At 39.2% G+C, this 15,629-nt stretch overlaps 1 protein-coding gene across 2 annotated transcripts in view; it reads left to right on the forward strand.

Moving 5' to 3' along the window:
• Positions 1-15,614, forward strand: part of MAP4K5 (mitogen-activated protein kinase kinase kinase kinase 5) — a 74,358-nt gene extending 58,744 nt beyond the window's left edge. For both annotated transcript variants that reach the window (XM_084287653.1, XM_084287654.1), the window contains exons 23-32: positions 2,653-2,713; positions 3,475-3,589; positions 3,709-3,767; positions 5,060-5,163; positions 5,603-5,780; positions 6,740-6,808; positions 7,498-7,590; positions 9,147-9,217; positions 9,929-9,984; positions 12,292-15,614. In XM_084287653.1, coding sequence (XP_084143779.1) covers positions 2,653-2,713; positions 3,475-3,589; positions 3,709-3,767; positions 5,060-5,163; positions 5,603-5,780; positions 6,740-6,808; positions 7,498-7,590; positions 9,147-9,217; positions 9,929-9,984; positions 12,292-12,379 — 894 coding nt within the window. In that variant the 3' untranslated portion in view covers positions 12,380-15,614. The remainder of the gene's footprint in view (positions 1-2,652; positions 2,714-3,474; positions 3,590-3,708; positions 3,768-5,059; positions 5,164-5,602; positions 5,781-6,739; positions 6,809-7,497; positions 7,591-9,146; positions 9,218-9,928; positions 9,985-12,291) is intronic.
• The last annotated feature ends 15 nt before the right edge of the window (positions 15,615-15,629 follow it).

The following is a 15,629-nucleotide window of genomic DNA, read 5'->3' on the forward strand; positions in this document are numbered from 1 at the left end:
GTATATTTTCGTAATTTATTTTATGTGACAGTATTCTCTGAACTCTTCCAGATGCTTTTTTATATCCTATCAAGAGGTTAGACATGGTAGTGGTTGGCAGAGTGAATGTAGCACTGTCTAATTATGACATTTAATGCATCCCAAAATGAGTTTCCTTTTCTGTGAGAGCATCCTCAGTTGGCGGAGGTTAAGTGTGATTCACTACAAACCCCAGAGGCTTTACAGCAGTGCTTCAGCCATGCCAGTTGTTTCCCTATTTGCATTTATTCCTTTCATGATTCCTCCCCACTAAATGTTGGTGCTTGAGATTTTTTAACTGTTTCTCCAATTTTTAATTCTGGTGACATCCTTCGAAGTGCTTGTTGTCTCTCCAAGGATAGTATCTGCTGATTTCAGAAGCATATTCTTATTCCATTACTAATTTTTCAGCAAAAATACTGAATAGAACCATACCCAGAAAAGACACTATATCTGTAAGCTGCTGCTTTTCCCCTACTGAATAGCAAATATCTGATAGACACTCTTGTTTTCGTATTTTCTTTTTGCATTTTCTTCATATTTTCTCATTTTGCCATTGGAAGCAGCATGCAAGATGAAGTCCTTCACATATATTTCATATCTGACTGTTTCACTTCACCCAGAAGGGCAGTTATTCTGCTGAAAAAGGAAATTCTGATGTTCAAATGCAGCCCCTTCTGTATAAGTCTGCACTAGCTTCTCTTGTTATCCTCTTGGTAATTAAAAAGTGTGTGGCGTGTCCTTGTGCTACCCCGGATGACCAGGCAGTCCATCAGACTTTCATGCAGCTCTCAGAGTTCAGCCTAGGTGCTGTGCTCGTCCTTCCTGAGGTCCTTGGTTGTCTTCCAACAGTTTTTGAAAATAATTGTTACTAAGGCCTTGGGGTTTGAGCCAGTTCTTAAGTACTGTTAAGGAAACTTGGGGGGCCTGCTGACATGAGTGCATGTAGTCAGAATAATTATTAATGTGTTTTTTATCTGATTCTAGCACAAGTTTCTACCCCAGTGCTAGTAACTGTGCTAATCATGCACTTCAGATTAATTTTCTTTCCTGTCAAGCTGGGGTCCTCGCCATTTGTTTTCCCAGTTACCAGGAGCTGAAGTTGCCTTTGTGTACTTTGCATTGGTAATCGGATTTGCATCTTAACTTCTCTTAAGTTTCTTTCTTCAGGCTTATCCTGTGATTTTTCTATTCATCCTCACACCCTTGTTTCCATTTTCTGTATATGCGTGTGTGATACTTAAGGTTTGGGGTGGAAATATCAAATGCCCATCTTGTGGTAGCTTGGAGAGGGTTCACACAGAGCAGCTGTGCCCCTTTTCTTCCAGTGGCAGCATCACATGAAGCTAACAGGAGCCTATGTAAAAATAAACAGGGGGTAACTGGCCTGGGATGTTTTGCTGTGGGGAGTTACAAATGGTAGGAGTTACGTGAGTTCAGAGGGGAGCCTGGGCAAATTCATGGCAGATGAATCCACTGAAGATCACTAAGAGCATAAAAACCCCTGTCTGACTCGGCAGGTTTCCAAGCTGAAGCAACTTGGCACCTGGCAGAGCGCTTGGTGCAGTGTTATGTACGTTGTTTTCATGGGCTGAGCATTTTTTAGGAAAGATTTTGTCACTTTATAGTGTCTGTTGGAAATAGGTGTTAGTTTAGGCAGACATTTGCTTGAACCAGCAGAACCCCTCTTTTTAGATCCTTGATTCAAGCATCTTCTACTCTGTCATGCAGTGGTTTCTCCCAGTGGACGAGTCTGCTGTTGTCTTTTTTTTGAAGTATCCTTTCAAAACAGCTCAATCTTATGAACTCTTCCTTTTGTTCATGGAATTTCATGGGAGGTCCTTAGCTATGAATCCTCATCAATAAATTCAGTCTCTTTAAAAAAAATAAATAAGTAAATAAAGATGTATCCTTATTCCTTCCATTGTTGACTCCTGAATGCTGTAATTTTCCTATCACTTAACAAAAGTCCCTTCCTCCTTCAGGTTGTCAGGAGGCTCCTAGCTTTAAATGTTCTCAGACCTAGGTTAGCTGCCTATGAGTAATTTCTTTACTCTGAAACAAAAATAAGTCCCGATGCCTTCCCTGAGCTGCCTGTTTACAAAGCAGTATGCTAACATAAATAGCCAGCAGATAAGTCCCACAAAATACAGGATTTTGTGCTAATTCAAGTTACTTAGAAAATATGACTGCCTTTTTTTAGTTTTCCCTCTTCTGACTTGTTTGGGGCTTCGTAGGCTTCTGTAATAACATTGCTGTCTCTCTGGCTGTCGTTCCTGAGCAGGCTGTGTCTGTTTATATTTGGTATTCCAGTCTTGCCAGTTGTCCCACTTCAGCTCTCTGCTGCTAATTAAAAAATAAAGAAAAATTAAAAAATAAAGACAATTTGAAGTTCTAAAGTTTCAGGGTTAGAAGAGGAAAGGAATGAAAACTGGTTGAGCCAAAAAATAAAAAAAATAAATAAACTAAGCAAGGGGTCCAAAGGAGTGAATTAAAGGGGAAAATGTAGTTGAAGCTGGGACATTCTCCAGCGTCCATCACTGCAGGAATGGTGACAGGTGTGGAGCTGGCAGGGAAAGCCATGGTTAGAAATTCCTGTGTGCTTCTAGTAATGGAAATAATTTCTTTCTTCAGTTATTTCCCCGAAAATGCACCTGGCTGTATGTTATCAATAACACCTTAATGTCCTTGTCAGGTATGTATAAGCAGAAAAAATATAAACGATTAAAATTAACATTCAGTACAATGTCTGTTCATTGCAGTGAAATAGAAAACTGTAATTATTTCATGTGTTTGTATAGAAAGTTTTGCTTCATGAGTGTTTTAATTTGAAAAACTTTCATAGATAGGGTTTGGCAATACTGCTGCATTACCAAAATGGGGCTGTTGGACAGCATGTTCGGTATGAACCAGATTTAGAAAATAAATACACCCTAAAAAAAAGTTTTAAGTTAAAGAACAGTGAGGTGGCTGTGAAATACTACCAATCCCTCAGATGGATTCTTAAAAAAAAAAATAATAAAAAAAAATAAAAATCAGCAGTTGTGGAATTTTTTGGCAGGAAACAGAGGTAGTGTGGCATGCAGACTAATTGTAGGGTTGTGCCTTTGAACGTACAGGGTTTTGTGTAGCGCCACTGTTACTGATTTATAAAGATGTCCTGATAAAATGAATTGTTGTCGTGTAATTACAGCCTTCTAAAAATGTGTGCATAAAACTAACTTTCAGAGCTTTTTTAGTGTTACTGAAATGAACTTGAGTTGAATGCCATGTTTTCTCTATATGCATTATTATTGTTGTCTTGTTTTATTTTTCTTCATAATTGGACTTGAAATATCTGACGCATGTGGTCCATTTTTCTAGAAGGTAATTTTCTATACATATATTTCTCTAAAACGTACGTTCCTCTGACGGAGGTGTGTGTGCCATATCAATTTGTGCTGTTCTCTCTTACAGGGAAAACATTCCAGCTCTACTCCCATAATTTAATAGCTTTGTTTGAACAAGCCAAGAAAACAGGATTAGCTGCTCATATTCAAACCCATAGGTTTCCTGACAAAATATTACCAAGGTACAAATCTTTCACTTATAATTATTATCAAGTGACAGTTTTCTTGAATGCTGTTGAACTGGTAGCATGAAAGTCCCTTGGCATCTCTTGCTGATGCATTTTTATACCTGTTATTCCAGGAAGTTTGCCTTAACGACAAAGATTCCTGATACAAAAGGATGCCACAAATGCTGTATAGGTGAGTAGGTGTTGAGTTTCACAGTTATTCTCTTGGTCTTTGTTGTTTGGACATGGCATGTCTTCAGCTCATTGCTTTTTAATAAACTTATAGCTAGTTCACTGTTCAGAAAACAATATGATTATGCTATTTCCTTATATTATTGCAGGGGATCTTTATGCCAGTCAATGGCAATGATAACACAAGCATTTTTGGTATCAACTCTTAACCTAGAAACGTTGCTATCTAGAACAAGATCCATTGGGAAACCCTGGAGAATGCCGGTAGCATGCAGCTGATGTGTTGCACGCTGTTTTTGAGAGCTGCCAAGGGTGAATCTGAAGCTCTCAGTGAATAAGGAGATGTTTGGGATCACTGGTTTCAGGCTGCCACATGAGCCAGCTGGTTGCTGTGACATGCAGGCTGCCTGCGAGTGTCACGCTTGTAACTGAATCCCAGACTCGGTGCCATACACAAACACCCTTCTGGTTTGTCAGTTTGCCTCGAGCTTTGACCTGGATCCAATTTTTAGTGAGGCTAATGTGAAAATAATATTTTCCACAAAGAAAAGGCTGGGCATGAATAAAAATGATGTCAGTATGGGGAGGACTGAAGCCATCTCTCAGTGTTATAAGTGCCCACAAAAAAGTTAAAGCTTGTGAAGTTATAAACTTGTCTTTGGCTTCGCTGACTTTCAGGAAGATTTGGGTTTTCTACAGAACACACGTCCTTCTGAAATCTGCCCTGTGTGAAATGGTATTTTACACTTCTGCTTAAGCAAAATACAAAGTACCATGCAGCAAATTTGAACATCCTGTTTAGCTCATCTAAAGTGTCTACAGTAGTCATATTTACAAAGTATTCCTAAAATCAGGCTGGTCTTGGATCTAACTGAGAAAAAAATGTATTTCATTAGCTGTCAAAGCTCACAGGAAGTTCTGGGGCGTCTGGACTGCTTGGGAATCTTTTTTAATTCACAACATGACCCAGACCTTTCACTCCCCCTCATCTCTCAGCCCCAAGAAGAAGGTGTTACAACTTTTTTCTGGCCGCTCAGCGTGTGGCCTCTTCACTGGAATGCAAAAAATGCTAGTGGTTATTAATTACAAGGATAATTTAATTTATCTGGAATGTAGCAGAATATTAATCACTGGGGATATTTGAATGAAAATCCAGAAAACTATTATCAGTGTCAAAGTGAAACTGTTTCTTAAATTCTTTGCCAAGATATCTGCAGTTTTTATTTTCAAGTATTCATTAAGCTTCCTGGACTTAATTTTTTTAATTTTTTCCTGTTTGTTTATTTTATATAGTAAGAAATCCATACACAGGACACAAGTACCTCTGCGGTGCCTTGCAGTCTGGAATTGTTCTGCTACAGTGGTATGAGCCAATGCAGAAATTCATGTTAATAAAGGTAAATATCTCATTTTAGTTCAGAACATCTAATTTTGCATCTCTTTCTTACCTGCTCCAAGATCTCAATTGTTGTATGGTTGTTGAAGTAACCTTTCTATTATTTGTAATGGAAAGTACATCCTAGTATAGTCCCATTTGTGGGTTTTGAGCACTTGAATTTCTGGCTTGACACATGTTGACTAAGAAAATCCGGTGACTGAATCAGTCAAGTGTTGGATCAAGCCCAGCACTAGCAATAATGGAGTAGCGTGCCTCTGTGTAACCTAATGTTGCTCACAGCTCATGATTTCTTAAAAAAAGCACTCTTGGTAGCAGTGAAGCACTGTTCTATATCTTTTACATTTTGTGCATGTCATTTTAGGCTTCTTTCTTCCTAGGTAAAAGGAAACTTTAAAAATGTTTTTTTTTTTTTATCCCTTTTTTTTTTTCTCCCTCAGCACTTTGATTTTCCTTTGCCAAGCCCTTTGAATGTCTTTGAAATGCTAGTGATACCAGAGCAGGAGTACCCGATGGTCTGCGTAGCTATCAGCAAGGGTGCTGAACCAAATCAGGTAGTTCAGTTTGAGACAATCAACTTGAACTCTGCTTCTTCATGGTTTACAGAAATTGGTGCAGGTAAGACCCTTGGTCTCTCTTGCAACTCTTTTATTGTCTGGTAACTGTTGAACATCGCTGCCTCAGAAGTCATTTGGAAACCCTTTATGCTAGGCAAAATGATGCAGCTTCTCTATGTAAAGTATATAGAAGCCAATCCCAAGTTCTTCTTGTGATGATTTGCCAACCTTACTGTAAACTATCTTAAAAGACTTCATTTTTAGACAGATCTTTTATTAAACTTCCTTAAATAGTAACGCAGACCCTGCTGATCGAGTTCTCATTTGTGGTCGCATACTTTTTACTGGGGTCAGCCTTAATGCTCTTTCCCCTTCTTTCCTGTGTAAAGACTCACATAAATGCATTCTTGTCTGTCCTCCAGTCCTTGGGGGAGGCTTGTCATCTTCAGCTGGCTATTAATAAGTAGAATGTTTTGTTTTATCTTCAAAAGCTGGTTGATATTTTGCAGATGCTTTTCTTTGCTGCCTTTGTTGGATGCAATTTTTAACCTTTAAATACAGCTGTATTGAGAAATTCATTAATAAAAAGTATGCAAACTATTAAATTCTAGTTTAATATCAGCACAGTAATCTTTCCAGATGTGAATTTAAAGGCAAAGAACATTTTTTAGGGGCAAGGATTCCCTTGATGATTCCTTTTGTTCATTAGCATGCCCCTTCATGAAGGAAGCTGACTTTCTGTGCTGAGCTGTAACATAAAATGCATTTTATGCCAATAAACAGTAATGCTTTCATATTAAATACACGCTTTGAACTAATGGGTTTGTCCTTAGGCCCTGTTCTGCTCCTATAACATTCTGGAATCACGTAGCCTTGAAAATATAAAATAATAAAAATACTGTAGCCTGCAAAATGCTTGTAGCATTCTGAAAATGCTGTACCAATTGGCAAGAGGATGGGGGGATGGCAGAAATCAGTGTTACGATGTGATATAAACTAATTCCTTTTCTTTTTCACTAGGCAATCAACAGTTAGATGCCATTCACGTAACACAGCTGGAAAGGGACACTGTCCTAGTCTGCCTGGACAGTAAGTAACAAGCGACTCTTGGGCAACTTACTATCTCTTTTGCAAAACATGCTTTGCACAGTTGTTGATTTTAACTCTACCATAAGTTAATTTTTTCCTTACTAATTTGTGGTGTAGCATTTCCTAACAGATACGATTCGAGTAACTGTTCATTGTGACTCCTGCAGTTCCACTTTCCCTCTTCACTCTTGTTTCTTTCCAAAAGGAAATGTAATGCAGCATTACGGCTGAGAATTCAAATCCATGCCAGTCAGAAATTTTCAGAATTTCCTTGGAAAGTGTGACATTTGCCTGTTATGTATGGCTAGCCAGATAAAAGGCTCACTCTTGCATCTTACACAGTACCAGTAACAATGACTCGTGCGTCAGAGGGTAATACCTCCCTGGGAACTTTGCAATGACTTAATCAGCCTACGTTTCCAACCTTCATGTTGCATTCACATTTCTGCACTAAGTTTGTTTTCAGGAAGGCCGTCAGTAAAGTCTAAAATCATACAAATTCTATAAAAATGTTCTGTGTGTTTATTTTGAGAGAAGGTGCTCTTGGATTAGATTTGGGCAAACACCGTAGCTGTCAGATGTGGGCATTTTTTTGCATCTGAAAGTTGAAATTAGTATTTCGTACTTAAAGCCATCAGTAATCCTTTTTGGCTGTGGGTTTTAATATTTATTTTTCTGCTTTTCTTGAGAATTTGTGAAAATTGTGAATTTACAAGGAAAATTGAAGTCAAGCAAGAAATTGGCCTCTGAGCTGAGCTTTGATTTCTGCATTGAATCAGTGGGTAAGTAATTTGGTTCTCTGTCAGCTCTCAAGAGCTGAGTATGGGGGGAATGAGTGTTGAAGGGATTTTAATAATCTAGATTGGTCTAGTGCACCCTGTGGGGCCTGACTCTAAAAATTGCTTGCGTCAGGATATTGTGAGCAGTTTCTTTGCAGTGGCATGTGTAAGAAAATAAGCCAGTTGCCAGGTAGGGTGTATCCATTGTGTGTGTGTTTCCATCTGGTGTCATTCCTGTTTCTGTAAGCAAAATCTATCATGATTTGATTTTAAAAGGTTGAATAGTACTTTTAAGAATTCAGTAGTTCAGAAACTGGACTCTTACCTGGAATCAAAATCAGTGAAGACACAGAAAGTGAATTTGTTTTTGATACCAGTTCTGTACAGCTTGCATTTCTGGGTTGCTCACATATCTTCCTTTTCAAAGATCCTTGATATAAGCGTTTTGTATTTGACAGCAGGTGGTAAGCAGTGTATAATCTGTGTACAGCATCTTTATTAGATATGTCAGAACCATCCTGAAGTAAGAATTATGATACTTTTAATCAAGCCTGTGATTCTTCCCTAAATTCTGACACCTTCTAATTAACTGCACTGCTTGTATCATACAGTATCTCCTGCTGACACATGCATAACATGACTTGACCATTGCCTTTTCCTTGAACTCTGAAGGAATTCATAGACAGATTCATTTATCTAGAAGTCTTGTGCTTACCAACTGACATGGAATAATGTGAGAAGTTCCTTACACTCCAAGCGGTCTCTTGGGAATTCAGGGTATTAAACAACTTCATTTTCTGATCGCAGGGTGGAGTGAGGAATAACAGGTGGAGATTAGTTGGCCGTTGTGAAAAACATTGCTCTTAGGATTGTGTTGAGTGCCTTTGTTCTGTGTATGTAGTACAGAGCTAATACTGAGCAGATGCAAAGCGTGACACAGGAATAGTAAAGGAAAACATGTAGGGTTTAAGAGAACAAAACGTTGTATAAACTACGTTTCTGTAACACTGCTTAAAGAACACCAGGTTCTTCATCCAGTATTTTAAAGAATCTAGTGACTGAATCATTCAGAGCTGGTAGTTTTCCTCTTCTTGGCCCTGAATGGCAGACTCCTCCCATTTTTCGTGCTCATGTCTATTTTGAAGTAAATGTAATCACTAAAAGGGTTTGTAATTTCCAGCAACCCAGAATGTTGTGGTTGGCAGCATGCTTATGCACTTCCTGGTGTTTTTTTCCAGAATCAAACCATTAGCAAACCAAAGGCCCAGAGAGTAGATGTGAAAGGGAGAAAAGTTAAAAACAGAGATACCGATCTTGTCTTGGCAAACAGGGAATGTCTGAGTGCTGTCTGTAAAAAGTAATGTGTGCATCAGATCTAAATAGTAATTTCAATCAAGTTTTTCTACAGTGATTTTAGAGTTTTGTTCTGTCAGGAGTTGAAGTCTCACCATGGACTTTATTATGCACATGCTTCCCATTATCATTGTTGGTGAGAAGCCCACATTTTCTTGGTTCGGATAAGCCACGCTTGGGTCTGATTTTTGTTTCTTCTCTTGCAGTGTGCCTTCAAGACAGTGTGCTAGCCTTCTGGAAACACGGCATGCAGGGGAAAAGCTTCAAGTCAGATGAAGTGAGTAATCTCCCAGCCTCTCCTGGTTTAACTTTGTCCTATTCCTCATTTACTGCTTGATCCTTTGGCCCCTCTAACTGCTTCCCCAGTGATAATGCATGTGCTTCACACTGTCATTGTAGCAGCTTGCTGGTTCTTTGTCTGATTTCCCCTTGTGTGTTGCTCTCAGTAGAGCTCACAGACATGCTTTAAGCAGCTCTGTTTCCAAGAGTGTCATTCAGAGACTCCTAAACTGGTTCTGCACAGAGGCAGCACAGATCTGGTGTAAGCAGCACTTGGGTTTCCTGGATCTCATGAAAAAACCCTAGTTGGGAGTATTCCCTAAAAAAGGAAAAACAAACAGCATCCCTTTGGAAAACAAAGAAGTATATTTTTTTTCAAAAAGGACATCGCCCTTTTCAATAGCATCCTGTGTAAAAATGCAGGGGAAAGCTAGTCTCGCTTTCTGTGGACCAAGACTTGATCAACATAGTCCATCCATGCCACCAACAAGTCCTCTAGACTGATAATGCTCTCCAATACAAAAATTATTTAAAGTAAGTTTTACTTGAGGAAATGTAGAACACTACTTTATCAGTTTATATGATTCAATTGTGTAATTTGCACTATATTTGAGTTGTTGAAGAGACTGATCTGTTTTTTGTCTTCCGGCTCAGGCCAATACATTTCATTTTGCCACTGAAATGGACTCATATCTCCATTTTTCTACAGGTTACCCAAGAGATATCAGATGAAACCAGGGTTTTCCGCTTACTGGGATCAGACAGGTAATCACCTTGAAGGAATGTAAACCTATTTTCTTTCAATCAGTTCTCTAACTCCCAGCTGGAGTTGGGTTCCATCCCACAGCAGATCCATCCGTAGGCAGTCCTGGGGTAGACAGTAACACTGTTTCTGCCTGCGATAGCCAAAAAATTCATTAGTAATTTGCATCCAAAATTATTTCGAAGAGCTCCTGTAACTCTCCCACTAACTTTTCACTGCAGAGATAGATTTTTATGGTGAACTGACATTATCTTGGCAGCAAATTACTTCTAAAAAAGCCTTTTTGCTCTGGACCTTGAGGCCTGGAAGTTGTGGAGCAAACTACAGCACTTAGAGGTTTTAATGCAAGGTGGTCTAAATTCACCCTATTACTCCTAACCCCTGTGGGCAGGGGGTAGCACACACTGCTCAGCCCAGGTTTGAATCCTTGGCAGAAGCTGCCCCAGTGCCGTGGGTTTGGACACACGTACTTGTGGCTTCTCAGGCAGTCAGAGCACTGAGTGTGTAAGCAGACGTGAGTCATGAGGCAAGAAAGGAGTTCTGGTACCGGAGCTTCTGCTCCCTCCTTTGGCCTGCGGGCAACCTGGCTCTGACTCACTTTCTGTAAGTAAACCATAATTTTGTGTGGTTACGTTCTTGGATCCCCCGTCCAGAGAGAGAGTGAGAGAACAGGAGTAGGCTATGCAGGAGGCACCTGAAGTCTTGGCTGCGTGTGTGAGTCACCGAGGGCCCATTGTGCTTCATCACTGTGGTTGGAGTTGAGGGCCCTTACCAGAGCCGACTCTGAGATCCCAAAAATATAAATACAACACAACCTCTGACAACGCGTCCTCTGTCTTTTCTGTCTGGTATCCCCCTCGTGCAGGCAGGCAAGTGGTGATTTCCTTCCCAGCGATCCCCAGCAGAGCAGGGGGCATTTTATTACAAGAATAAGCTTTTGCTAAGGTCCACTGCTGTACAAATGACATTTTTGTAAGTTCCAGGCATGTGCTGCACCCACATCAGTGAATCTTTGTTGCGTGCTGGATTTGGTACCTTTAAATGGCTCAAATTTGCCTAATTTCTCTGGGCTGGTGAACACAAGTGTACTAAACACATAGAGGGATGGAAAGCAGTGTCTCGTCTGGTTCAGTTTGAACTTCTATGGAAGACCTGCACATCAATAACAACTCGGTACTAAATACCAAGGTGTTTCCGAGGCTGGAGGAAAGGTTGAAGTCCTGCTATGTGCGGGTTTGCAGAGAAGCCATTTTCTTCCATTCTTCTCATTCAACTGCCAAATCCTCCCTTCTGTATTTTTGCATCACTGTATGGACAGAGCAGGAGTCTTTTTTTATGACATACATCTGAGTGAGATGTGGTAACACATTTTTGGCCTGGATCACTTAAGAACTACTGAGTTACAGAAGTGAAGAGCAGGGACAGAGGCTGTTAAGGGTGAGACATCATTTGAAAACCATCTGAGGAACGTGATATGGGAGGAGAGTGTGTGCACTGCTAACCCTGAGATAGGCTTCCTTTGAGAAATCCACCTCGGAGTTCAAATGGCACATTTGGCTTATTTGAAAAGCCACTGGAACACAAAAACAGAGAGAAACAACAAAAAAAATGACAGAATGTAGTCGTGGGACCTGGTGTAGGGAAATGCAGGAGCTAAGCAGCTGGAAAGCAGACAGGAGGACAGGGGCTGTCAGCTGATGAGGTGACTGTCAGGGTTCAGCACAGCACAGACGTGTAGAGACCAGGAGAGCAAGGCACCCAGAGGAGCATCCAGGACTGTTACCAGCAGGATGAGGGCTGGGAGGGGTTGAGTGTTCCCTATGAACCCACTGGGTGACGAACACTTTTAGGGAGAACTGTTTAGGTTAGCGGCTGATACTCACCATAGGAGATATAAACATATTCAGGCTGTGGATGATAGGAAGGTTGTGTCTCTTCCCAACACTGCGGCTCTGAGATAATTTCCCAATAGAAGCAGAGGACGTAGCTTATTTCAGAGTGGAGTACACCATTTTATAAGAGATTTATAACATATTACACATCTACAGCTGACAGGGGTAGATTCTGGTTTAAGGAGCTGCTTCTAGTTCTCTGTTCCTTGTGCGTTCTGCTTTAGGTTTGCTACAGAAGGGATGCTACGGGAGGTAACTGGTTTAAAGAATAAAATGCACAAAACATTTAGGAGTACCTGTATCTCTCTAATCTTTAAAAACCTGTGAGCAAAAAGATTGTTCTTCCTTGGTAGTTAAACTATGTGCTTCATATTTTTGCCACTAACAATTTTGGATTTTGTTTGTGTTTGATTGCAGAGTGGTAGTGCTGGAAAGCAGGCCAACAGAAAACCCGACTGCACACAGCAATCTCTACATCTTGGCTGGACATGAAAATAGTTACTAAGCAACAGTAACCTAACGCAAATACCAGTGAATTCACCACACGAGGAAAAAAGGAGCATTAGGAAACTCAGTACAAGCAGGACTGTGACTTGCCGTTTCTTTTCTTGTCACCTAAATGATGCTGTTTTAGGGTGGAAATCAGTTCATTTTTGCAGCTGGGAACAGCTGGTTCTGTCTCTTGCCACTGTGTGGTTGGTTATATCAAGTTTGCTTAATAAAAGCTGAGAGATAAATAGCCCTTTACTCATTAGTTGTAGGGAAACAGAGCCTTTAAAATAATGTTATTCAGTAAAGGTGCCATAACTGTTAAATATTTGACTTCCCTTGGATTTTCTTTATCTTCTGTAGATACAGATATAGTGCTGGCTGTTTCCTTGTTTTATACTGAGTCTTATTCTTAATAAAAAAGTTTTGTGTAGGAAGTGAAAGTATCAGCAAAGCTTTTTGTTTTTAAATCTGCCATTCAGTATGGCTTTGTATAATAGACTATTTAATCCTTATTTATTAATCTGCTGCTAGAATGGTGTAATGTATCTAACTTTTAGCAAAGGAAGGTTGCAGAGCAGCTTACAGGTTTTTTTACAATTGTATAAAGATTTGATTATTCTTTTTTCTTGTAGAGATGTAGTGCATTATTGAGGGGTATGTTACAATGTTGGTTGATCTTGTAAAAATGCAGTTTTGTACAACGAAGTATTTTGTATTGATTTTTTGCCTGCAGAATTGCCATAAAAGGGATTTTCTTATTTACTAGATGTAGGGTGTGTGTACACAAAATATAATATTGATATCAGACATGTTGCTACTGGGTGGGTGTGTACAATATACATACGTGTGTGTGTGCATGTGCGCATGTGTATTAAGTTGACCGGCAGTGTGTATTTTTTATATATATATATATTTATATATATATATAAATGTACAAAATATATATGCTTTATTTTCATAAATTAGGGATAAGCCTCGTGACGTGAAATGGAAATTGTACCTGGTCATCATCCTTAATGAATGAAAGTATCATGTATCGAACTGCCCATGACGTATAGTTTATTTATACTATTCCAAAGGGGAGCCTGTTAGCGATGACTGAACTTAGGAGCTTTTTTGTCCGTGCAGTCGTTCAGCTGTCTTCAGTCAGACAGTTGTTTGGAAATGGTTAATTCCCCAGCTGTGTAGTATAAATAAATATGATAAGAACCCGTACTCTATATTAAAGCTTTCAATCACCTTTTCCCTTTCCCTATTTTGTCATCTGCAGTTTTCTTTCTCTTTTTATTTCTCCATTAAAGAGTCACAGTGGTTCCTTTTGTCTTCCTCATTAATTAAAATTCCTGAGGTACCATGAAATATAAATATAGGCTGACTACAGGATAGCATCTGGTTCTACTACCTCATATTAACCTGCTAGCTTTGATGTAAGTAAACACAGTCCATAGGCAGATACAGTAGCAGTTCATTAAAATTTGAAGGGAGGGTTTTTTAAATTAAATCCTTCAGTCTGCTGCCATTTATTCAACTCCTGTGATCTGCTACCCTGAGAAAGCTTCACAAGTCATTTTATTAAAGCATTAAAGGTAAGTGTGTTACAGCAGCTTGGCCTGTCTCAAGGCTTTACTGACAGAGCAGAACTGGGCTGGTTTGATCTTAACTCGCAGCCTGGCGAACAGAGCGCTGGGTTATCTGCTGAGGCATCAGACTACTTGATTCATAATTTAACATAGATGGAATTAATTCATCACATGTGATGAATCAGTAATGTCTTTTTGTTACGAGGTACAGCTGGAGTTTTACGTTATGGAAAGGAAAAAAAAAAAAAAAGACAAACCTGCACACAATTTAGCATTTTATCCACTTAGCATTGTCATTCAAAACTAATTCTTGTCACTGACTTGGTATTTAAATCAAGTCAAACTTTTCAGTTCTGAAACCTTATCAAGGTTTAATAAATACTAAGTGTACAGATAGAACTTGAAAATCAGCCCACAAGCAATGTACTGAAAATGTTTTAAGTGGTCAGCTGCAATTGGATCAGCAGTGTTAAAAGAGACATTTAAATTTTGTTTTAAGGAAATTAAGTTCTCTAGTACTGACCTAGTCTATAGGTAACAATGATTGGTGACTAACTCTAAAATTGTGTAACTCATAGACGACAACAACCTTGATGAAAAAGTGAAGCACCAGGTATAGATGTTGTAGAGCAAATGTTTTCACATAACTTACTTTATTCACTGCAGAAGGTAATTTTGGCTTCATCTTTGAAAAGACTTAAAGATCTCTCAAAGAGTAGAGAAATGTGTGAATAAAATACGAGTATTTATGGGGGATAACTGGAGTAAATAACTACTAGGTCAGGACACTGTCATGCAAAAATAATGAACTGAAAGTATTTTTCTTTGAATGACATGAATGACTGGTGATTTGCTGAATTATAAAGAAGGAATCCAGGAAAGCCCTCCTGTAATCAAACTTCCTTTTTAGCTGTTAAAGCATTTCTAATGGTTTATTCTGAAATGCTTTATCTGGTCTGGTTTTATAGACAGTGGCATTTTTTTATATAATCTGCAAGATACTGTTTCCTAGTGTAAAACCTCACTTGTTACTCTTAGGGGAGTATGGCACAACTGATTAGCATGTTTCCTAGCTGGACTGGCCAGTCTGGGTGACTCTGACTAGTGTGATTTGTATTGTTAGGCTGTTTAAGTTAATCTGGTATCGTCTGTATCCTTGTATGTTCTTGTGACATTTCAGCCAGGGTTGAGAAAGCCTAGCATGTGGTTTTGGAGTTTATTAAGCAAAAGCTTGCTCTCCCCCTCATGACTCTTTTGACAGATATCAAAGTATTAGTTATTCGATGCACAAGGTGCATGTACTCAACTTGAAAGCCTTAAAACAGGCTCCTAGTGCTCTTTGAAGTACAGACAGTATTTGAAAAGCAGCACGTAATTAGTCTCTTGATTTCCTGATCAAATTCATTGTAACTGAGAAATAAAACTGTACTTGTGATGACATCTCTTCAAAAGATGAGAGGTACAATGCATCAGTGAGCCACTATGTCTCTGAGTAAAAAAAGTGAAGACTGGGAGACTCTGAAATGTACTTTTTACCTTGTTTATGCATTAGATTGTAACTGAGACTCTAACTGCACTCGTTCCAGTTTGTGCAACTAGGCTTTGTTCTACTTCAATTTCTGTTGCAGTTCATTTCAGTCTATGCCAAATAAACTATGCTTTATTTGATACCGAGGTGTGGTG

The sequence above is a fragment of the Netta rufina genome (assembly GCF_964035555.1).
Source record: "Netta rufina genome assembly, chromosome: 5".
Classification (NCBI taxonomy): Eukaryota; Metazoa; Chordata; class Aves; order Anseriformes; family Anatidae; genus Netta; species Netta rufina.